Source organism: Silurus meridionalis, chromosome 17, assembly GCF_014805685.1.
Source record: "Silurus meridionalis isolate SWU-2019-XX chromosome 17, ASM1480568v1, whole genome shotgun sequence".
Lineage (NCBI taxonomy): Eukaryota > Metazoa > Chordata > Actinopteri > Siluriformes > Siluridae > Silurus > Silurus meridionalis.
The window spans coordinates 16,079,227-16,103,807 of NC_060900.1; the positions used below are offsets into that span (position 1 = coordinate 16,079,227).

At 36.9% G+C, this 24,581-nt stretch overlaps 1 protein-coding gene across 2 annotated transcripts; it reads right to left on the reverse strand.

The window, feature by feature from the left end:
* Positions 1–84: 84 nt before the first annotated feature.
* On the reverse strand, positions 85–23,610 carry si:dkey-70p6.1 (uncharacterized protein LOC570575 homolog). Of its 2 annotated transcripts, none has more exons than XM_046872239.1 (8): positions 23,237–23,610; positions 21,156–21,228; positions 12,126–12,349; positions 10,297–10,354; positions 8,258–8,345; positions 7,397–7,968; positions 3,375–3,500; positions 85–3,216 (listed from the first exon to the last, which is right to left on the reverse strand). In XM_046872239.1, the coding sequence occupies exons 3-8, from the start codon at positions 12,257–12,259 to the stop codon at positions 2,635–2,637; spliced, it is 1,560 nt and encodes a 519-aa protein (XP_046728195.1). In that variant the 5' UTR covers positions 12,260–12,349; positions 21,156–21,228; positions 23,237–23,610; the 3' UTR covers positions 85–2,634. The 2 variants fall into 2 exon arrangements, with proteins under 2 accessions (XP_046728195.1, XP_046728196.1); XM_046872240.1 differs by having other exon boundaries at positions 87–3,216; positions 8,312–8,345.
* Positions 23,611–24,581: the final 971 nt, after the last annotated feature.

The following is a 24,581-nucleotide window of genomic DNA, read 5'->3' on the forward strand; positions in this document are numbered from 1 at the left end:
TAAACACAGAAAATAAAAACATAAATTGTGTGAAAAAATTTGTCTGTATGCCTTTAGTCTGTAGGCTTATGTAAACTATAATTTGCCATTAAAAAAAATTGTGGATTGACTGCAAAGCTTTTTACATTTTTTCCAAAATACATTATGTAAATCAGAGTCAGGTTTTTAGGTGCTACTTTATTAGAAAAGTATAAACTTGTTGACATTTTTTTTTTTTTTTTTTTTTTATGAATAGTCATTTTGTTATAAAAACATTACAATCTTTTGCACATGAGTACTTACACGGCTGGAACACACAACCCTGTTGTCTGATAAGCAAACACACAACATCAGCTGCCACACTAATACTCAATTGATCTTTGTAATACACATTATAGCTCAAAATGGCACGGGAAAAGAAATAATAATTAGAAAAAGAAAAAGAAAAACAAAGAAAAAAACCCCACATCAAAACCCACAGAGATACTGCTGAGCAAAACTTTCACCAGAGAAAAATCATTCCAAACGAAAAGACGAAAAGAACCACATATGTTCAAATACACCTAGGGCAACTTCACCTCGATCCTCCTGTTCTTTTCATTTCTTTGTAAATATATTTACAACGTTGCTCCAACATATATGACAGTGACTGTGTGCCAGACTCATAGACTACAGTCTTTCTCATGGGTTCAGGCCTCTTTTTACACTAATATTAATTAATTCTTTTTTTTTTTTAACTCTTTAGGAACGTCACAGATTAGCTGTTTGCATTAAACATAAAAACCACTGTAGCGCACTATACTCACACTGTTTACCATCATTTAATAGCATCAATAGAGTGTTTAATTACATTACTTCCAATTATTTATTATACAGCAGGTTAATGTGCTGTAGGACGGTTGGGTGAAATTCCACCAATAGCATATGTCCGCCTAAAAGGTGTTCAGTTGGAGAAATGGGAATTGTCTATGATATATTCACTATGACCAGTCACATTCTGCCTCCAGTTGTGTAATGTCAGACGTAGACAAAGTTCACCTTGAGTCGTCAGTCCTGAAGCAAAACATTGTGCTCTCTCTTCAGCAGAGGAAAAAGGCAATTAAAATCAAATAGGCAACCGACAACAGCAAGAAATAAACCATTCTCAGACACCGGATAACTTTTTTTTTCATCACCTTTTTTCATTTGTATGTTTTTTTTTTTTAATACATGCATCTTTTTTTCTCAGGCAAAGTGCATTAACAGTATTAACAACGTAAAACATTATTGTACTGTACTGTACGGCAGTGGTGACTTCATACACAGCCATTTAGGTGTTCATGATATGAGCTACAACCAAAAAAGAGAAAATAGTATGAAAAAAACCCTTTAAAATAAAACATTCTGAAGGGCAAGTCTAATGCTTACAATGCTCTAAACTCTGTGTCACTTAGAGGAAAATAGTTCCATGTACAACTCATTTAATTGCCTTTAAATATTTTCCACTTTCCCTGAGCTTTTGTGAATTCTCGTTAGGATCTTTTTCTCTCTTTTTTAATTGCTACTATAATTTTCATCAAGTAATTCATTTAGCTCGCATTTTTCACATGGACTCTCAAAAAGGTGTCTATACTGTTCTTAAGTGCTGGAAGAAGAAATTTGCTATATATGATTCTGTGCTTTTGAATATGCAGACCAATATGCAGTTGTGAGATTCAGTGAAGGGGAACACTTTCTATATATCTATTTTTTATTTATTTCAGATAGAATTCCCTTAAAGAAATAGAGATTTTATCACTAGAAAAATAGTGCCACATATTTTCCCAAAGCTTGTGGATGTTTTTATAAATAATTTAGATAAAGGCCTTTGTTCATTGTCATGCTAAAATTGCCAAAGTCTGACAATAGTGGCCTTAGCCAGACTTTTATTAATAGTTATATTTTGTTATTCGTTTGTGACTAAAATAAGGGGCTTTTTTCTCCCACTGCATAATTTTTCTCTGTCAATATACTCTAAAACATTGAGTATAAATACTCTGTGCCATTTTAGTATTCCTTCTGCTCAGTAAAATTGTGCTCATTTTATCCTCTCCTTTGGAATTAACATAAAAATTAACGAAAGAAACCCGCAATTCCGATGGAAACTTAGATGGAAAATAATGCACAAGTGAGTGTACTATCAAAAACAGGAATCTGGAGTATACCTTAAACAGGTGTCCCCTATGTGGTGATATGTTTGTGATTTGTGAATTCGGATGTTTGCTACTCTTGAAAGATATGTGATGAAATAAGATAAGTTTTCTCTAAGTTAATTTCTTGGTGTTATCCCTCTTTCCCACCACACTTACAGATTTCAATCCATCTGCAATTAATGCTGATGCACTATGCTATGTGTTATACTGTACCACATGAAGTGGTAGTGCAATGTGTTTTTACCAAACTGATGTATGATGCAATAGCATCCCCACTGAAAACTTTACCACGATATCATCCATAAGTCCCCTTTTTCAGATTGCTTCTCTAAGGCAATATGTGGGGCTACTTGGGAACCATAGGGCTGAAATGTAAACATGGTGTGTGAATGAGTGCAGGAAGAGTTGTTGCCATTTCAAGTGTCTCTTTCACACTCAGTTGAAAGATGAGGGGTCTTTCTATTTGAGATTTGAGTCTGAGCCCTTACAGCCCAGTGACATACATTTCCATTCCATCATTAAAAGTGAAAATGGTGGTGGTACTTGATGTGGTCGAGCCCTGCTTCAGGTCAGGGATGCTCTCATACAGATTCTCGCCCGGCAACAAAAGTGCTTTGGCTGGCAGATGCTGCATCTTGGGCGTATGTTGGGGAGCAGGAGGTGGTGGAGGAGGCTGGTGCTGTGGCTGCTGTGGCTTTCTCTTCTTAGGCCGGAGGGTGGCACTGGCATTGGGTGGAGGCCTCTCTCGTTTCCATCCTCCTCCACTTCCTCCGCCACCTCCTCCTCCTCCACCACCACCAACCTCTGCAGCTTCAAAGGACATGTCGCTCTCCTCCACACCAATGGCTTCATAGCAGTGCTCATCCATTGAGCCAGGGGGCATCCTTGAACCTTTTGCCTCCTGTGGTGCCCATGTCTGTGGCTTCACCACCACGTTAAAACCACCATCACGTTCACCTCGGGCCAAGGTCCGATAGCCACCAATATCCCTAGGGCCTGTGGGTGAGCCTGGCATGCCTCTTTTCTTCTTGCTTGGTTTGCAGACTTTAGAGTACATATCTGAAATCTGAAAAACAACGCAGTGGCTATAAGTCGCAAAATGGAAATATGTGTCTTTTGCTTTGTTACTACACCTCAGCCATTAAGCGAATTAAGTGAAAGCTTTGACACCATGAAAACCATTTTATAGTAAATAAGGGAATGAATCCAGAAACACTCACATACCCCAGGTGTCATGTTTTCTCCCATGTGAGGGCTCAGAGGGCCTATGTGCTTGGGTTGGAACATAATGTCATCATCTTCAGGAGGCTTCCATATGTACTCCTCTCCATTACCAATAAACACTGCTTCCTGATTAAACAATACAGAGTGTGAGCTGTCTTATCAGTACAGACTGTCTTTGAATAAAGATCTAGGCCTCTAGGTGTCTTGGCCACCACATGCCCATATTACAATACAATATACTCCCTATAGTACATAGGATTTATTTGCTAAACATAAAAACATTATTTAGTCAGGGGAAATAAAATGTTTTTCTAATATATTTCTGAAATGCCATGAGCTGCACTGACTATCCTGTATTAAAGGTTTGCCAACCCGTTATATTAGAAGACTCAGTTATTAGTTTTAGTCTTTTTAAATGGTAAAAATACATATTTATTGCTATTTTATTTTTAGCAGTTTGAAATGCTACGTTGAATAAACTGAAACAACTGAACATGTGCGTGTAAGTTACACAAGCGTATATATATTTTAACGCTGTAACTGAGCGTTTGTATGAAGTGAACAGTTACGTCCAGCATAAAAAAATACATTACCTCATTTATTTTCACCATTACAGAGAAGGATTGTGGAAATTTGATAGAAAAAGTATTGTAATAATTTGTCAAAGATGCAAAGTAAAATCCTTTTTTTTTTTTTTTACTTTGTATATTAAACACTAAGATTTCCAAGTCTTTTCTATTTCCAGTGTATAATAATATACACTGACCAGACATAACATTATGACATTATAATGTTATGACCAGTAAGTAAATAACACTAATTATCTCTTCATTTTGGCACTTTTTAGTGGGTGAAATATATTAGGTGGGAAGTGAAAATTTTGTCCTCAAAGTTGATGGGTTAGGACCATGAAAAAATGGGAACGCATAAGGATTTGAATGTTTGACAAGGTGTGCTGGCTGTACTACTGGGTCAGAGCATCTCTAGAACTGCAGCTCTTGTGAGCTGTTCCCGGCCTGCAGTGATCGGGGTCTATCAAAAGTGGTTCAAGGAAGGAACAGTGGCAACATTGCTCTGGATAAGGGTGTCTGCTAAATGCCGCAAATGTGAAAAAATGTAAAAACAGTGGTGAACCGGCGACAAGGTCATGAGGGGGTCCAAGGCTTATTGATACATGTGGGGAGGAAAGGCTGGGCTGTGCGGTCCAATACAACAGACGAGTTACTGTAGCTGGGGCTGGGGACTGGTGGGTGTTATGGTTTGACTCTACTTATATTTACAGCATTTGGCAGACACCATTATCCAGAGCTATGGTGTTAAGAGGATTGCTCAGGTTCCAATCTCAGGATTTGAACTTATGACCTTCGGATCCAAAATCCAATGCCTTAAACTCTAAGGTAACCCCCCCCAAACCAGATGACCTTATACTCACTGATTACCTTTACCCTTTGATGAAACATTTCTATCCTGGTGTGGTTTCTTCCAACATGACAATAAAACCAGGCTTCATTTAATGGTTTAATAGATATGAATATTAGATATATTATATATTATAGCCTAGTTGATAAACTATAGAAGATTTTGGGCAAAAATGTACAATTCTAATGACTTTAGAGAATCAGTATTAATGCTCACAGAGGCCTTTTTGGTTGCTTGTGAAGGCCCAATACTTTAATAAGGCATATGGTTTACCTTTTGACAAGCTCATTTACATATACATAATTATCGGTTTTTTATGTTTTACTACAGTTTAACACTATTAATGCTGCAAACCAAAAAAAATTATCTTTAAAAAGCCTTTCCTCAAAATCAGGTTCAAATAAATATAAAGATTAAAGATACTTTCACATAGATGCTTTGAACATTATTAACATAAATACTGTATGTGGTGTGCTGCATGTGCCTAATTAAAGTGATTATTTAGTCTTCTCTCATTAGAGTAGCTTGATTGTTAAACATTTTAAAATTTCTCAATTCCCAGAGAGAGAGAGAGAGAGAGAGAGAGAGAGAGAGAGAGAGAGAGAGAGAGAGAGAGAGAGAATGAATTGGAAAGTGCAACAATGCTATGCAATGATAATCAAATAATATAATTCAGGTGTTGTTTTTTTTATATTAGAAATCAATTAGGATTTACAAAATCTTTGCTAAGGGATGGTAGGTCACCATATTGACAATCAGGAAAGAAAAGTTCCACCAAGAAAGTATGTTAAAAGAAGACACCTGTTGTCAGAGTCACATCAGCAGTGTAAAAAAGCAAAGAATCATATACAAGCATTTGGCAAAAGCCACTGGCAAACGTAGCAGTGCCAAATTCTTCACTACTGAGCCTGTGTTTATATGGATCACAAAAAACTGTCCCTAATTTTAAACTAATGTAATTATTGCCTAATATTTAGTGGTTTAATTTGCACTATATTAAAGATGATGATTAACCAGAATAATGATTACTGTCTAACTTTTCTCTAGTTTTACTGAGCTAGTTTGAAACATGTCCTTCAATAGAATTTTAAGGTCAGTGAATCCATCTGGCTTTCCCCCTGCTGACTGACTAGCTCATCTATAACCACTCAGTGGATCTAATGACATGAAGCTTAATGAGTTTTCCCAGCCTGGCAGTGGTGAGAGAACAATAGCCCATACTCTGCAGTTTTTCTCATATTCCCATGAGCGCAAAACAGAACAGCGAGTAGCGTAAAATGCCAGTATAGTTTACTTTTTGTTCTTTATAAAGTTCAATTTTATAATAATACTGCCTAGTGAAGAGTTCAGTGAAGTGTTTTATTTGAAAATTTGATTATATGGCTATTAGGGCCATGTCAGAGAAGCAATGTAAAGGCTTCGAATGTGGAAGGTAAAAAAGCTGCAATGTGTAAGCTTTACATCTGAATATTTATGGCAAGATTACAGGCTTATGAGAAATTATATTTTGTATGAAATAGGGACTCGCTAAATTCTATGACCTGAATTTGAATGACTGGAATACGGGCATTGCATATGGGTTTCTGTGTATTGCGTCATCTGTATGGCATAGGGCTTGTGGGTATGCTTCAGCAGGAATGCCAAATGGGCTAGAACGAGTGTCACGAGTTCTCACAGAAGTGTGTAATTAGCACGGATGGAAAGTAACAACAGTAGATGTACTCTCGTTACAGTTCTTGAGTACATGGATCAATGTAATGGTATCTTTTTAGTATAATTGAATCAGAGTGCTTTTACTTAAGTTTTTTGATAATAAAAATGTACCTTCAATGGACTTTTTGAAATCACTATTGTTTCATCACAAAAATCATGCATTCTAATCCAAAAGAAGCAGTTAAAAACCGTCTGTCCATAATATATTTGTTAACCCAATAATTTCGATCCAATCAGAACAAAGCAGTTTCCTGCTGAAAGCCTACATTTCAAATGCCAAATTTTTAGTAGGCAGCAGTGGTGACAGATAAGCATTCCTGTTTGTCCTTATCAGGCATCTTCAGATTTAAATGATTCAGAGGAAACAGTGAGATAAGGATCTGCAAATTATGTTAGTCAAACAGTAGAGATATTGACAAATAGACAAGCCATTAGCTAGATGAGTGAGCTAGACTACACAGATCTTTTGATATTTTACAGTATGAAAGATCTGTATTATACTGAAGATATCATTTAGAAATTCTGTCCAAAAATTCTGTCTGCAGTCTAAAAGTAATGTGTAATGGTTGTTAAATAATGAGTCCGAACCATTTTTCCTAGATAACTCCAGATGTATCTTTAAACATGTATGAATTCACATGAGATCATTATCTAGCTAATAAACCTAGCAAGCTACTGAAACCCAATCAGCATATGTTATGTAAGCTGCTAATGTTGTTTAGATGAACTGCTGTTCTATGCATACACGAAAAGTAAAAAACTAATTAGTAATTTGACCATTACATTAGCTATGTAATTTGTGCCAATCATTTATTATTAATGCAGAAATAATAATTTTGTTTAATACCTGCTTATCTCCCTTACAGTGAAGTCAATATTTCCCCACATACCTTTGGAAAGAAAGGAAGGTTGAAAGCCTCTACATTTTTCCGTGGCAACTTTTGACTGTGTGGGTGAGGTGGGGGCGGAGCTGGATGACTGGGTGGAGCATGTCGGATCTCTCCACTACTATGCCGCTGTGCCTGCCCAAGCCCCTCCTCCGTCTCAGTGCCATTATCTCTCTTCTGGGCTGCTTTGTCAACCTTGCGTACTTTTCTAATACATGCATATTCAGCTGTTTCTGGAGGCTGTGGTGGTGGGTTCATTACTTGAGGAAGGGTCTCCGGCTCAGGAATCCCGCCATCCAGGCTGTCTCCATCTGGATCAGGTGGGGCTGGTGTATTGGCAGGAACAGCCGGGGGAGCAGGAGTGTCCGTCTCTCCGGCTCGCCCCCTGAGTGCAGCTTCAGGACAGCGGGTAGGGGACGTGCGGCGACCCACCTCAGCATATGTATGCTCACTGTCCTCCCCTGAGGGCGCCTGGGACACCTGCCGGCCTTGTGAAGTTCGCAGGTCTGAGTTGGAGCGACGGCTTGGCAGCAGAAGCAGGTCCATGCTGGCTGGACGGTTCTTCTTGGAAGATTCTGAAAATTTAACATACATTTTAGCTCCATGAGGTATGAAATATGAAGTATTTTGAAAAAAGGAACAGAACATTGTGGGCTAAACTGCAGAGGCAAAGGCGGCACAGACGGCGCCAACCCTCACAAGGTGAAAAAAACATCTATGGGTGGCTCTACTACAGAAGAACAGAAAATAGGAATTGTGTCCCCGAAATGAAACTTATACCATCCCGCATGCTCCGACTCTACATCCGAATTTGAGGCGGCCTCGGTAACGCTATCAAGCAGTGTGAGAAGCGAATGTACATACTTTTGCCATTGCAGTTGAGTCTGTTCATCTCATGGAGCTTGGTGTCTGACTTACTGATGGAGCGCAGCTTTGACTGCCGCAATATGTTCTAAAAAACATACAGAGACCATTATCACCACATAGCCTAATACGAGTTGAACAGGATATCCCAAAGGGCTCTCACTATATATAGAGAAAATTAACACTTTTTTTGGCAGAATCTCTTCCAAAATCATACTTAGTTTATATTATATTTATATTTTGCCCAGATCGCTTTTAAGAGAACCTTTGATGGAAAATAACATATTGAAATCATTCTCATGCTGAACTATGAAACATTCCAGGTTAGATGAACATGCAATTACATGCATAACAGCAGAGACAGCTTTGTGTGTTTACAAAGAAAGAACAATCAGGTAAAGGATGTTTTGTAAGTACAGTTACATTTTGCTTTAATATTTTTGGGATACCATGTAGGCCATAGTATAAGTTACAGTTCATTATTAAAGAAGTGTAAAGAAATATAAAAAATAGCTCAATAAAAGATTTTTATTACAGACCACAGTATCTTTGTATATATAATATATGTATAATACTTCTTATATGTAAGCTTAAAAGAAGCACTTGACAGGTTTTTTATCTAAATGGCAAATAAGTAATATGCTAAGTAATATACCTCTAAGACTGCCAGACAGTTAGACCTACACATTAGAGATCGTCCAAAACAGAGGCATGTCTTATGTTATATACGCCTGTCGCTGAGAATAAGTCACATGGCGTTATGTGCTATTTAGAATCCACTAAAAACATTTACCATGTCATTGATGAATGTCAATTATATGTCAATGTCAATTTCAATGTCAAATGTATATGTATATATTAGAGGTGTAACGGTACACGTAAAGTTTTCAGCACAAGGCTTTCAGTTAATGCAATCCCTTTTATGTGCGGAACATAGTTCCCTCAGGAATGTAATAAGTGCCGGACCGCAAGTTTGGGTAGTCTCCGCCTCGCACTTTGAGCACATTTCTTCATTTTTATTATTAAACTTGAGCGCAATGTCACTGTGTCTACTCACTCTGTACCAGAAATACTATTTGTTTTGGACATGCAAGAAAACACTAAAGAATCCATAGCGCAATATGGATTATTTAGTGTTTTATGTCCAGCTTCAAGAATTTCTCTTAAAACGAGAAAATCCTGACAATATCAAGGAAGTGAATGAACGAAGGATGAAAGGAATGGAGACATTTGTTAAAGTATGCTGAAATAAGTAGAACATATATTTAGAACATTTAATATGAAATACAACATACACACATGCAAACACCTCTTACATACACCACAAATGTAAACTATTTAATGAAGTTTTTCCATTTATATCATTTAATTTTATCAGTTTAATTTGTGCCAATTTAATTGATTAATCAATAAAATCAATACAAAAAGTGTTAATTAATTTGTCCATCCTTTATGGTTGTTTTTAAATAGTCAAAACAGACTCCAGTGTATAGCAGGGCAGCTCAAACTCAAATAGTCCCACACTCATTCTCACCCAGGGGCAATTTTAACATAGTCAGTCCAGGGATCAGCATGATTTGAGAGGTGGGAAGACTCTGGAGAAATAAACCATACAAAGCTCCACACAGAGAGTAAATTGAGCCAAGAATCAAACTGTGGGCCACTACCCATATGATTTAATTTATTACCATGAGTATGAATATATTTATAATATAATGTAATAATATAATATATTACAATACGATTAGACTTGATTTCATACTAAATTACATTTTATAAGCAAGAAATATTGCTTTTTTAACCAGAAGGGTCACCCCAAAAATTATCAACCAACTAATTACTGAGAATATATATATGAGTTAGTAAGTAAATAAGCATATTTATATAGTCAGTTTGAATGCAGCCATCAGAATCCAGATTCCAAACTTCTCACCTGTCAATACAGTCTGAAGAAAGACATAACAAGGACATTTTCGTTGCAACTAAGAATACTAATTAATTATTATGCAACTCGGAGTAAAAAAAAAAGAAATGGTCACCATGTCCATGAGTCTGTGCTTTCTCTCTTCACCAGTACCATTGTGACTCTTCCCCTTCCTGTTAAACACACAATGAGCACAAACAGACGTATTATCTGTCAATCTTTATAAATAATGGCTGGTTGGATAATAATTAGGATGAGAACGCTTCAACTCCATTTACACCAAGACAGTTCATGCATCCTGAATCTGCATTTTAAAATATTATGAGATGGTTTTATGCAATTGTGTCATTTTCAGGTTACATAGTACAAAAAGAAGCAAGTTTAGCTTGGAGAGATGGATGCATTTTCTTTTGTAATATCTGGCTTAAAAACCTATAAACCTAATAAAACATATTTACAGTATCTTACATAGCAAAACACATGAACAGTTATATTTGCTCATTTGGTGGCACATTAAAAAAGCATTGATTTAGCTAAAGACTTGTCTGTGGAACATCATATTGAAATAATAAAAATGATGTACATTTGTTTAGTGCATCATTAGCAACCTTATTGCCAGTAAATTATAGTACAATTTACTATCCACTCTAAACTTAGCTACAGTAAAGTACTGTAATATTATAACTAATATAGAATAGGACATAATCCACTGTATTTGCTCATTTAGCTGATGGTTTTTAAAGAGGTTTATACAAGCGATGCTGGCTATAATTGCTCTGACAGTTCAGGGTCCGGCTCAGTGGCCCAAACATAGCAGTTGTGAACAACCACAATTAAAAGATTGCATTGAATTTATAAAAGCTATGGCAAATGGTTCAAATCTAATTCAGAATGCAGGAAGATTTATGCTATCAATAAATCAAATCCTAAACCTTCAGATCAGTTGTAACCTACATAAATTGTATATCACATCTTTAAAAAATCGTAAGTCAAATGAGCAGTTTCATGTATTATGTGCTATTCTGTGTAGGATATTACAGTTCTTTACTGTAAATAAGTATTGGTTGACTATAGTAAATCTTACAGTAATTTTCTGACAACAGGGTGGCTAAGAAAGTACTATTCAAATTTACAATAATTTTCAATATTACTGTATTATGTCATGTTTGTGGAGATAATTATTAAGCTAAATAGCATCATTTATCATAAACTTAAACAGTAAATGCAGTACACAGCATCAAAGTTCTCGTTTTTTACAAATCAATTATTTTTTTATTCAGATTATCTTTGAGCAGACATATGTTTATTCTCCCTAAAAGAACAACTGTCTGACTTCCCTCTGAATTTCCCTTTAACATAAAACTCTGGAAAGCAAGGATAAAGCTCCAGATTCCAAAGACTAGACATGAAAAGAATCCATGTCAAGCAGGTAGGGAAACACATCTATAATTCATTTGATAGACTCAATCACACTCCCCTTAGATGTGCTGTATCCAAATGGCCTCTGTTTACACATATCAAATGGACTGTGCTTCATATATAAAGTAGGTTCATAAAATGTTTTCGGAACAATTTTTTTATTTTATTGGATTGAAGTTATTGTATTATACAATCTAACTAAGCTTGAGAGAATCTGTTGGGAAGAACTAAAGAAACTCCAAATCCAGGTATGCAGAGATTGCAGAGAGTTACCCAAGATGATTTAAAGCTGTAATTACTTTTTCAATGTACTGAATAAAGGATCTGAATAATTATGCAAATTTGGTTTTAGTTTTCGATATACATTTGAATATTATGTTTAGATCGAAGGTCAAAAAGTCAATTGAATCAATAAAAACTTTTATCTGTAATACAAGAAAGTGTGCAGGACATAAAGGGGTCTGAATACTTTCCAAACCCACTGTAATAATAAACGCATGTGTGTTCATTGATACAGTCGCTGACCTGTGGCAGCCCACACACAGCACTACAATCAGGATGGTGACGACGAAGGCCGAGGCAGCTGCGATGGCCCCGAGCAGCAACACTTTGCCATAGGGGGGAGCAGTGAAGTTCAGCCCGTCCTGCATCGAGGCCATGTGAGAGTGCTCACGCACGCTCGCTTGTACACTCCCACTCTCTGCCACAGGCACGCACACAGGCAAAACTGGGTATACACTTCACGGGATCTAAAGAAACAAAGCAGAGAAAGGCAAGGCATTCTTTTGTGCACATTTGTTCCAAATAGATCAAACAGCAACAGCCATCGTAATCCTTGCATCCTCCTAACATGGACTTTGTGTAAGGGGAAAGGAATCTCCGTTTGTCTATCACATACTGTCATTTTCTCCCTACTGGCTGTCAGTCAGCCCCTGGCTGACACTATTATCTTCAGCTTCATAATTTAGGGAGGTGATTTTGATCTTTTCATGCTGACAGATTCACAACCACCATGCACCAAACCTGCCAATATGTATGACTGCTTCTTCTTTTTGGAAAAGGATGCTTGGCTATTTAAATGCAGACTCAGCACTTCTTGGGTGAGCTGGAAGAAAAATGTATTAACCTTTAATCTATTTTAGCTTTAATTCTATGAATAATGTGCAATACCATGCATGGATGTGTACCATTCAAATGAGATGTTATTGCTAATATTGAAATCTGATTAAATTTCACTGTCAAAGTATTTATTTATCTTAAGTTCCTTGCCAAAATACAGAGCAAAAATAAAAAAACTCTTGAATACCCACTACAGGTTTAGAAGAGTAGGAATCGTGGGAGTCTAACTTTAGAAGCTGTCTAGTGGTTGTCTGTCAGCACAACTATTTTTTTTACATCTAATAATTTTTTATTTTAAGATTGTATTAAATATTGTACACATTGAGTTACAACTAAATAGTATAGTACAAGAGGTCTGCTTGCTGTTCACATCATCTAAAAGTGTCTAAGTTTGACTTCTGTTTATTTAATTCAAATTTAACTCCCGATACTTATAATGATGATCGAAAAAAGAGGGACACATTAATGTGAAGTTGTTAACAAATGACAACTAATTAATACTGAGTTACCAAACATTACAGTAAAAATATATAATAAGTCACAATGAAATTGAAATGGCACTGAAACAATTTATTTAATTAAATGCATAACTCTATTTGTTTGATAAATTAGGTTTCATAGCAGAATTCAACAGACAGGTCTCTTTTAGACCCTGCAACATACCTTGGCTGTTACTCATGCATCCATCGTTGTTTTCGCAAAACTTGTTCAACATACACACAGTAAATCCAATAATATACTATAATAAATAATGTAGTTAACACATTTTGTCCCCTTCTTCCACTTTTCCTATTCCACACACTACAATAGTTGGTTTCCATGACATATAACCTTAACTCTCAGACCATGCCGTGTCTCATCAGTCCACCAACACTATTTACTCCATTGCATTACTATCCGCTCCTAACATAAGAGCCAGTAGGAGATATCGCAGGGTGGTGAACTAGCTTTTCTTTCAGTACTCTTATATTTCTTGTAGCTTATATTGTGTCTCAGTGCCTTTATACACCAGCTGGAGATCTCAATGAATAGCCCTAAATTAGATTATATTTCTGAATGAGACATTTGGCTCAAAAGTCCATATACAGGCTTTTAATTCATGATTATGAGCCTTAACATTATCCAAGTACCAGTAATAGCAATATGAGTGCGAGAAAATATCACACGACAGCTCTTGACTGAAAATAACATGAAGCATGTGTGTAGGAGGGAGGGGAGGAATGGGGGTGGCTGCTTTGTGTGTTTGTCTGCTTGTTTGTTTATTCATCACAGTTTAATTTGGCAGTGTGGAGATGCTGAAATCCAAATGAGCATGTTTTAATCGTCTGGCTCGTTTTCTGTAGTATCAAAGAGAGCCAAGGCAGGTCTTCTTGTTGTGAAGAGATGTCAAAAAATACGGCTTGGGAAAACATTTTTTTTTTGTCTCCTTGCTCTCAGGAGGAACAAAACTCTTGTTAGCTTGATGAGTTTCACAGGCAAGTAAACACACGGGACATACTGTCTCAGATGATGCAGATGGCTTCTGCACCTATGCTGAACTCCAAGGCATGGCTACATAAGATGTACCTCTATGAGCTACAAATTACATTGTTCCCAAGTGATTCAGAGCAGATTTTTTGAATCTTCATGAAAATATTCTAAAATGAGTACACAACCAAAAGAGGAAACTAGATTCCCTCTAACAGCCACTAAAAGATCACTGGGGGATTTCAGGTAAGCATTCTCTATTCTCTAAGCAGTCTTCTCAACACCCAGTAGGCCTATTCAACATAGGTCAATGGCAAATGCAGCTTTGATTGTAAAACATTAATCTAGTTACAGTCTCATTTCTTTAACCAAATGGACAATATGAATGTGTATTTTAAAGAAGCCAGATAGCACAGGGCAATATCATCTCATTAAACCTCAGAATTACGATTGAACATCACCTTAAACATCACCCACATGTCTTAGCTCACAAATACAAAACTCTCTTTTACATTCTGTCAAAATGAAACACTTATGCTCCTCACTTGATCTTTCCTTTAATTTTCTTCTTATATTTGGATACCACGAGGAAAGCAGCTGTTCTGAACAGCAATCACTGTACTTATCTCTGCTTATCTCTCTTACTGACTCACTGGACTAGACAGGGTGAACACAGGCCTCCTACATTTAATTATGCAATTCTTGGGTAGGGGACAATTTTAGCTTCTCAGCATTTTTGCAATTCACTTCAATAAAAACTAAAGCTGAGCTTCTCCTTATGGTACATATTAAAATGTAGTAATGACATTCATTATATATGATTTTATATATATATATATATATATATATATATATATATATATATATATATATATATATATATATATATATATATATATATGTGCATATGTAAGTGTAAAGTGTAATTATTGATGGAGGGCTTATCATAGTAAAGTATTAGTGGTAAGCAACATTATCACTGGGAAAGATAAACTGAAATGTTACAATAACCTCAATCTCTCTAGTTCTTTGGCACTGGATTGTTGTCACCTGCTAGTCATTAATTTATTAGAGTATCTACACCTACATTCCCTACATTTTTTGCTAAGTCTTGTTTGTGCTTTACTGAAAGCATTCCTAAGCCTTTGTTATTTTGTATCTGGTCTATTTTTATGTGTTATTATCCTGCAATTGATTGCTGGTTTGCTTTCCTGTTTTGCCCATGTGTTTTTATGTGTTTGCTCTTTTGCTCGTTTGCTACTTTGTCTGATGATTTTGGGGTGTTTGTTTATTGTTGTTTTTGCTCTTTCCAATCTTCACTAATACATGTAAAGCCTGACAATTGGCAGTGTTTTTTAGGATGCTATTATCTGCATGTCAGTACGTTTTGAACAGATCCACTGCCTTAATAAATATGCACTTGCTCAGAGAAAAATACTCAAAATTTAGCAAGAGCCATTTTTAATCTATTGTTCCTGATCGAAATATGATGACAACCTACAAGGTTGTAACATACAGAAATATTATTTTCACATTTTCTGTAGGGAATTATACTAGGAGTGGTAACGGCACTGCTGTTCACTTCAAAACATGCAAGTCAGGAAGCAGTTGCCTAAAAGCCCCTTAAACAGATATGTCCTCTCAATGGTGACACTCAGCCAATTGGCATCTGCTCTACAGCCCTACTGATTCGTATAATCCTTCAGTCTAACACTTTTGCTCAAGCAGACAGAACTGCAAAACTCTACCTCTCATTCCCTTAACAAATTCTCTTTTTTCTGTGCCTGCCTATTCCTTTGCCATCTGTACCTCCCCACCCTTCATCCCCTAAATTTTTCCCTACAAGTAATGGCACCTTGCCACTGCAGTGCAATATTTAGGGTAATCAATTTGTCTCTTGGGGCTTACCAATCTTCATAGACAATGCACAACGGAACACTGAAACACCTAACACAGATAAACAAACAGATCTGTGCCTCAATTTACTCTCACAGCATTTAAATATGCCTTAAGACATCACACTTAACCAGAACTTGCATAGCCTGTAAAATAAAAAGAATGGTGTCTTAAGTAACAATATTATTTTCAGTTGGCATATGGAACTTTTTTGACCTCACAGCAGTACTGTATTTCTTGGTGGCCTAATTAAACAGCAAATAGCCTATTTTACCTACAGCTTTATTTTACACAGTCAGGGACGATCTAAAATCATATGCCTGCTGTGTTGCCTCCACTTTTAGGTTTCATTTGCAGCACAGAAAAAAGAATAGTCCAAACCAGGGTTGTCCAATCTTTTCCAGAGAGGGCCAGTGTGGTTGCAGGTTTTCATTCCAACCAAGCAGGTCCACACCATATTCAACCTGCTCAAATCTAATGATCTTCATTTTCAATGACTATCAGGTGTGACCATTGATTTGGTTGGAATGAAAACCTGCACTCACACTGGCCCTTTGTGGAAAAGATTGAAAACCCCTGCTCTAAACCATTAAAGTGAGATGGGCTTTAAAATATGAACGATTATGAAAACAAGATCTACCATTCTGCTCATCTTTAATTCATGTGATGACACAACAACAGACGATAATTCATCATATGAAACCAGCTTATTCATATCCTGTAAGGGTGCTTGAGTGCCTTTTATGTAAAAGAATGTTCTGTGAATTAAAAATTCATATACCAATGGAAAAATACAGTATCTATCATATCACAGATTTACACATACATGCAATACTGAACTTATGACTACTTATGATACAGTATGTTTTTATTTTTCACAATTACATTTTTTCATAAAGGAAAAGCAAAAAATGACAGTGTTAAATATAAGTGAAGAATATAATCAGGTGTATGGGAGAGTGATTATGGAGATTGTTGCTGGGGGATGGTGGTATTATACAAAAATCTTCGAGAGTTGTTCCAATATTATGGTTTTACTATTCGTCACAGTGTAAGACAGGACAATTACCTTACCCTTAATAAAACAAAAATAATAATTAAAATGTATTTCTACCTCGTACATTTAATTTACCTGACTGTAACTTCCACAAATTTACCAATTTCTCCCTCATACTACATAACCTTTAGGGTTTTTATTTGTAGGGGCCAGGTTAAGTTGAGCTAAGTTGGGCTGATAACTGAATACCATTCAAAATTAATAAACAAACAAATGAACTTAGCTATCTAAAAATTCCCCTAGCTATGCCCCTAACTTATTAATATTGATTAGCCCAATAGACTGCTTATTATTTAAAGACATAGGTTGTTAAAATGTGAAAGTATAAAATGATTGTAACGCTTGGGGAAAAGGGTGACTTGGCCAATTTCATTTTACATAAATATGTAACAGCCATAAATGTAAAAAGAAAAAAACAGTTTAGGGGCCACTTCATGTGTCAAAAGTGCAGGCAAGTTTCAGCCAAACAGATTGAAATTTTTATTATTGTTTATAAATTTTTAGCTCCTCTTTTGCTTGGCCTCAGTGACCAGCAATGGCCTATTTTTCCTACTTGTTTTTCAAATGTTTAACTTTTTTTTTTTTTGTATTAGCTATCTAATGCTATCACAGGCTCAGAAAGAGGACAGGTTGAACTAGCTAACAAGAATGTGAAAATAATTATGCCAATAATTCTTCTTGTTTCAAATCAGACTCAGTGGTTACATTATGATCCATTGAAACACAGATTTCACCTACTGGAAGAAAGAAGGAATATGACACTGAATTGTAAAATGTCATGTCAATGACTAAAGTCAGAGTCTAACTCAACTCACATATCATAGCATGGAAACCCCCCAGACTCCTGTCATCTGATTACTCGTGTTCACATTCAAGACTACTTCTTCTTCTTTCGGTTTCTCCCATTAGGGGTCACCACAGTGAATCATTCGTCTCCATATCCCCCTGTCCTCTACATATGCGCTTTCCAACACAACTACCTGTATGTCTTCCCTCACCACATCCATAAACCTCCCCTTTTGTCTTCCTCTTTTCCTCCTTCCTGGTGGCTCCATTCTCAGCATTCTCCTACCGATATACCCCATGTCCCTCCTCTGAACATGTCCAAACCATCTCAATCTCGCCTCCCTCACCTTGTCTCCAAAACATCCTACATGTGCTGTTTAAGACTACTGATTAACAGAAAAGAGACTGACTTTGGAAACAACAGAAAAATGCAGTCAATTGACATAGTGAACTGTTTGCGTAATTTATTAAATTAGCCATTCTAAACCTCAATTTTTTACTCTAATGCTTTACTTACATTTGACAGGATTAAATTTTTTACTGTAAATTTGCCTATTTTCGTTTTCTCAGTCACAGTGTGGCTTTTGTCTTAGTAGGTTAGGTTTTATCATAGTAGTAACTGTTTTTTCAATTACTGAATGAGCCCATTTAAATTTTGTTTTGTTCAGTTGTGATAGGATATGGAAGTCTACTGTTAAGTGTGAAGAGAATTACAGCAAGTAGCAACGTAGCATGTTTGCTGATATTAATAATTTGTGATATTTTGGAGAAAGAGACAATTCTTACCACATTTATATGCACAAAATTACAATGTAGTTAAAAAAAGGTCATTTTGCTTAAAATACTGCATAATCAAATACAGTGGCAAAAAGTTCTTTACTGTATTAACAGATCATGAAAGTTAGAAAAACCACCTTAAAATTCAGTAGTAACACTTAAGGTATGAGTGCACCTAGAAAAAAAAAATATTTTTACAATATATACACCTAGAGTCAATTGACTCATTTCTAAAAGAGAAGCTGTAAAAGAATATTTGCCTACAATATTATGCTGTCATACTTGTCTATTGTCACACCATTAATCCACTCTCTAGAAAGTCACCCAGAGAGATTATATCCTCCAAACAGAAATAATAAGGTCACCAGCACATGAATCAAGTTCTTTTATTGTTTATGTACCAAAACAGAAATCAGATCATGTAACAAAGGCAAACTTTCATGAGCTCCTATTTCTGATGCCAAATACCACCCAAGAGAGACAAAAAAGATAAAAGAAGTGGGAAAATGGCATGTTTTAATTACATGTTTAATTGTAAAGGCCTAGATTTCAGGTAAAAAACTAACTGGAATTTCAGTTGCCCCAAGCCCATTGACAAGACCTGGGTGTTTTGCCCCACTATCCTCTTTTCTCGTTGTTTTTATGTCTTATTATAAATAACTTGAGTGCAATAGTAATCAAATGAGACAGAAGTGACCCCTTCCCCCAATACATCTTTACCATTACAATTGCCAAAGAAACTCTGATTGAAAAGAGGTGATACAACTATTACATTCTTTATTTGCCTCCTACTTTCCATGGGGCAATGGTTAAATTATAAATTGTAAAGTCTTTATATCCTTTCCAGTGTGCATTTTTTTTAGGAAGCCTGAAAGTCTAATATACTAATCAAACATGAAGTAGCAGAGTTCCTGTCCTTTGTCATTGTCAGCCATGTTCAATCTTGACATGCTTGTGCTTCCTTGGCTGCATACTGTTACTACTTGTTCCATTCTATGTATCAGACCATGGCAAATTGCAATCAGTGAACACTCATCATGCTGATTTGACAGAATGTTCAGCATGCTAGACTTGTTGCTGTCATCTCCAGCATACAGCTACCAACACAGACTTAATATGCTCAGTTGTACAGACAAAGTGTTTCCCTGTCTTACAGTCAACCTTAAAATAAAATGGAGTCCTACCCACAATCTTACCCTTTGTCAATGTTGGTTCTCTGAGGCTCTTCAACCAACTTAATGATTACTGCTGAGTACATTTATTATGCATTTTTGACCTACCAAGACTGAACAAGGTTTTCTGCCAAAAGTAATATAAATGTAGTTTTTACATGATGAACAAATTTTAGATTTTAAAGATTTTCTCATATTTCACACATCTACACTTTCAAAAGTATAATTTTTCAGTCATTAATTCAATGACTGTTCCTTTCTTTTCATTTCCCACAGAAGAAAAAGTGTTTTACATATCACTGATGCATGGTTCATACAATGATGTATGTATCCTTAGCAAAAATTATAAAATAATGCATTTAACTGCCACAGTTGTCACAGTTCATATTTAGCAGAAACATTTTTAATATGATGTGAGTAGGATGTTATGATACGTGTCTCGTTTAAAAGAAACCTATGTCACTGCTTAAAATAAACTATATGCGGTGGCAGACTGGGGAAAACCTGTCAGCTAACTTGTGGCAAACAGTGTGGAATGTGTATGAAGTTTTGGGGAAAAGTCAATGTGGAATTATTCTGGTTTATTTGCTTTATAAATTGTCTTTGCTATTTGCTATCATGTTGGATACAGAGCTGGTTTTACAAGCACAGTGGTAAAAACTGCCAAAAGATATCTAAACCCTTGATGTAAGGGTTTTTATCAATGTTTTGGACATCAGCTGATTCAATTTAGTTTCTCATCAGATGCCGCCTGTCAAATTGTCCGCAATGCACCTGCATCGTCCCACTGTAACCAAGAAAGCACTTACGCACTCTGTACAGAAGTCAGAGGACAAATGGCCTAATAAAAATACAGCCAACAGAATACATTTTTAGTGCAGATGAAATAGCAAATACAGGACAAAGTGAATTTTACCTAACATGATAAAAAAAAACTGATGCTGACATATTTTAGTCCATGAAAGCCTATTTTTAGAACTTCAATAAATAATGTCGAAATTTGACCACTTGAATTGTTTTCCCAAGACATTTATTGACTGTACAATGCACACTATGTCTGCTAAAGATGTGTTTAAGCAACACTAGTCTTTATTGGATGGACTACAAAATCAAAAGTGATTCCCCTTTTCTTGCCCCTTAACATTGATACCAAAGGCTGTCTGAATGATGGAACATGTCCACATATACATTTATACAATAATGTCTACAAAATAGTATTTCAAAATAAATTCTTCTATATTCCATTAAAGTGCTTTTAAACCAGGATGAAAGAGTACTTACACAGAATGTCACATCAAACAGCCAAGCTGTCCAGAGCATGTAACCATGGCTGCAAAACCATCTTTAAAAATCCCTAGAAAGAAAGATGCAAGGCATCAAATTATAAATTATTATTGTCTTTTTATACACAAACACATACAGTGGACCATATACTGGGCACCACTTATCAGGCAGACACCATGTTTGCTTGTCTGCTCCATATTAAACAAAGGGAGGCCTTATTTAATGTTCCATCAGAACTAGTGGATTGAACACACTGCTTATCAACCACCTACAGCTAGTAAATACGCTCATGTTTATGTAAACAGTAACAGTGCCAATGATATGTAGACTTTTTACGTAAACTGTGATGAAGGTGGGATACTTTCTACCATATTTTGCTTCCAGGGAAGTCTAGAGATTAAACACCTTTCCCCACTTCTGATGATTCTTCTGGATAGTCTCAGAATGTGTATCTGCATGGCTGCTTTTTTATATACAATCTAAATGTCAGTCAAAATAGCCAGCTGCATTGGTCACGTCTGTCAGGCTTAAAAGCTTCCTGACTGTAATAATGGTGTTTCAGTAAATGCAAGGGCACAGTTCAGGAATCCATTCACAAATCTCTGTCTGTAGAATGTCAACCTATCCCTAAATAAGCAGACAGAATAATGTGCTGATTCCCTCTGGGAGGCAGTAGAGCAAAGCAGGAGAATGATTAATCAGATCCCAGATCTGTTTTTCTCCTCTGGCCAGGTTGTACATTTGGCATGCATAATTTGTGTTCTCATCTGGGCCGTGGACCAGGGCCTTGGACCCCTCAGGGATTTCATGCTAATATTTTATGGTTGTGAATGTGTGCACTTGTGTAATTGATAATTAACACATGTTCTGTGCTGGTGTACCTTCTTCTTTACATAAACAAACATGCCTGCTGACTGTTCCTTACTCTTATAGACAGAGAGATTTCTGTAACAATGTGAAACACCTCATGGTGGTGCTTTTAATAATAATAAAAATAGTATTTTAAATAACTTAAACAAACAAATAGTGTTGTTTTTAATGCATCTGACTACTGCACTTATACTCAAATGTGCAATATCAGACCCATATTATCACACTGATGTCTCTCTCATCAACAGGCTATTTCTGTTTTTACCTTCAGTACGAAATAGACAATTTCCTTCATTCCACACCAATAAATCCTACAACTGGCAGCTTATCTGATTGAGCAGTCTGCCCCCAGGGCTTTGTGGCTCCTTCAAAGCACCATGTCCTCTTCTCTCGGGCTTAAAATATGCTAAACGGCCTCTGATTTGAGCACTTTAAAAACCCACATCCACATTTTACATCTGCTTGTCTCCATCCTTGGCCTTGCACATGACCCTTGCGTGTCTCGCGCATTGCCAGTCGCTCTGGATTGGACTGCGGTGCTTCACTCGCCTCCAAACAGGTTCGAGCTGAAACCCTGACCGCTCTATATGATCGGCACGGACATAAAGCATATGCATTAATCATTACTGCAGACACAATTTTTTTTCTTGTCTCCAAATATGTCGTGTCTCCCTCACGTTCGGCAAATAAGCTCAAAGTCAAAATGTCCGCGCGGTACAAGACGCGTCGGCAGATTTTCCCCCAGATAAAAAAAAAAACGTAAAGCGGCTTCCCTTCGTTTTCCAGACTACAAAATACAGCATGTGAATGAACGGCGCATTTGCGTTGTCTAAGGCTGATCCAGAGCTGAGAGGTTTTTCACAGAATCCTGAAGCGTCCCCGCCTCGTTTGCTTTCACATCAAAGGTCGCCTCGGTAAATAAAAAATAAATAAAAAATCGGTTAATTGGTCGCAGCATCACAAAGACCGCTGCGGATACACACGTGTGTGCGTTATCTTTCCGATCTGAACCCAGTGCAAGCCTTTTAATCCACCTACATTTATACATCTATTTATTATATTGCACATATACTGGATGTGTGATGTAAATGCAAATGCACTCGACGTCTGACATGTGGAAGGTGGCAATGAGCCCCAGACGAAGGCATCATCCAAAACATAATCATATAGATTCATAAGGAGCGGCTTGGAAACCTGTGCATACTCACTCAGGTTATGGGTTCCGGGATCCGAGGTCAGCGCTGGCCTCGTTTTCTCTTTTTTTCCGTCTTTGCTCTGCGGCTGAACTGTTGGGACTCGCGGTCGCAGCCCCGTGCGCATAATCAGTGCCTCGCGCGCGTTCTTACTGAAAGCTCGCGCGCGCCGCGGCGACCGACAGTCGCATCATCACCGCCTTGTTTCTGCACCGCCATTACTCTGGCGCCAGGCTTTGACTCCGCCGACAAGGGAAAACCTTAGCAGTTCAGGCTTTTTCTCTTTTGCAGATGAATTATTAAAAAAAAAAAATCCTCCCTGTTTGTGCGTGTCTCGGCTGCGCGTGTGACAGCAGCACGGCTCTCGAACGCACCATTAAACGCGCCACCTAGTGGCACACAAAACGAAAAGCATGGATTATACGTACATGGACAGATGTGTAAAAAAAATGAATCCGCTTACAGTATGGACTATTTTTTTCTGGGAACATACTGTACAAAGTTGTCTCTCTTTGTAGTGATTAATATATTTAGATGGTGCATCTAGATGAATTGCATGTCAACACAGATTCAGACATTTTTTAATAGACAGGTTAAAGGCCAAAAGAACCACACCCATGTCTCATCCGGATCTTTGAAGGACACCATGGATGTTTTTGGACATTACCTGTTGTGCTGCAGCGCATGCTGTGTTTATGGCTCAACCACGAGTTGCCAGTTTGCTGACTCACTGCTGCTCATTTGTGCTGGGTAACAGTGCCTTGTTGTTCGTCCTGTAGGGCATGTTGTGGTGCACAGGGGGGCAGAGTAGTCTCTGTGAATATGATGGGGATTGTGCATCGTACCAGCAAGGTTAAGGACCTTAAGCTTGTGAGGGATAAAAGACTCAGCAAAAATCTATGTGTGTGTGTGTGTGTGTGTGTGTGTTCCAAACCTATGAAAGAAACTGCACACATTTTCTCAATAACTGCTTTCCTATTACAAATTACTATTTCTTCATTCTTGAATAGCATTTAAATAAAAATGTACTGGCAACAGGTAACATATGCAGTTAAATACACAAGCAGGACTTCGGGTTTTTGCAATATTTCAAAACCAAAAAAATCGATTTTTTCTGATACATGGATTTCAATCAGTACCTCTGTACTTCTTTTTATTACTTGAAAATGTTTTCATTATTTTACCTTAAACAAACTAAAAATCTTTTGGATTGTAGGTGTGACATCAGAACATGTTTTCAATAAGTATGTATTAAAAAGTATATATAAAATGGACCTAACATATACATCTATACAATAAGCACATTTCATAACATTAAGGCACATCCCACAGCCAGTGAGAGCGCCACCTGCTGGTTAGC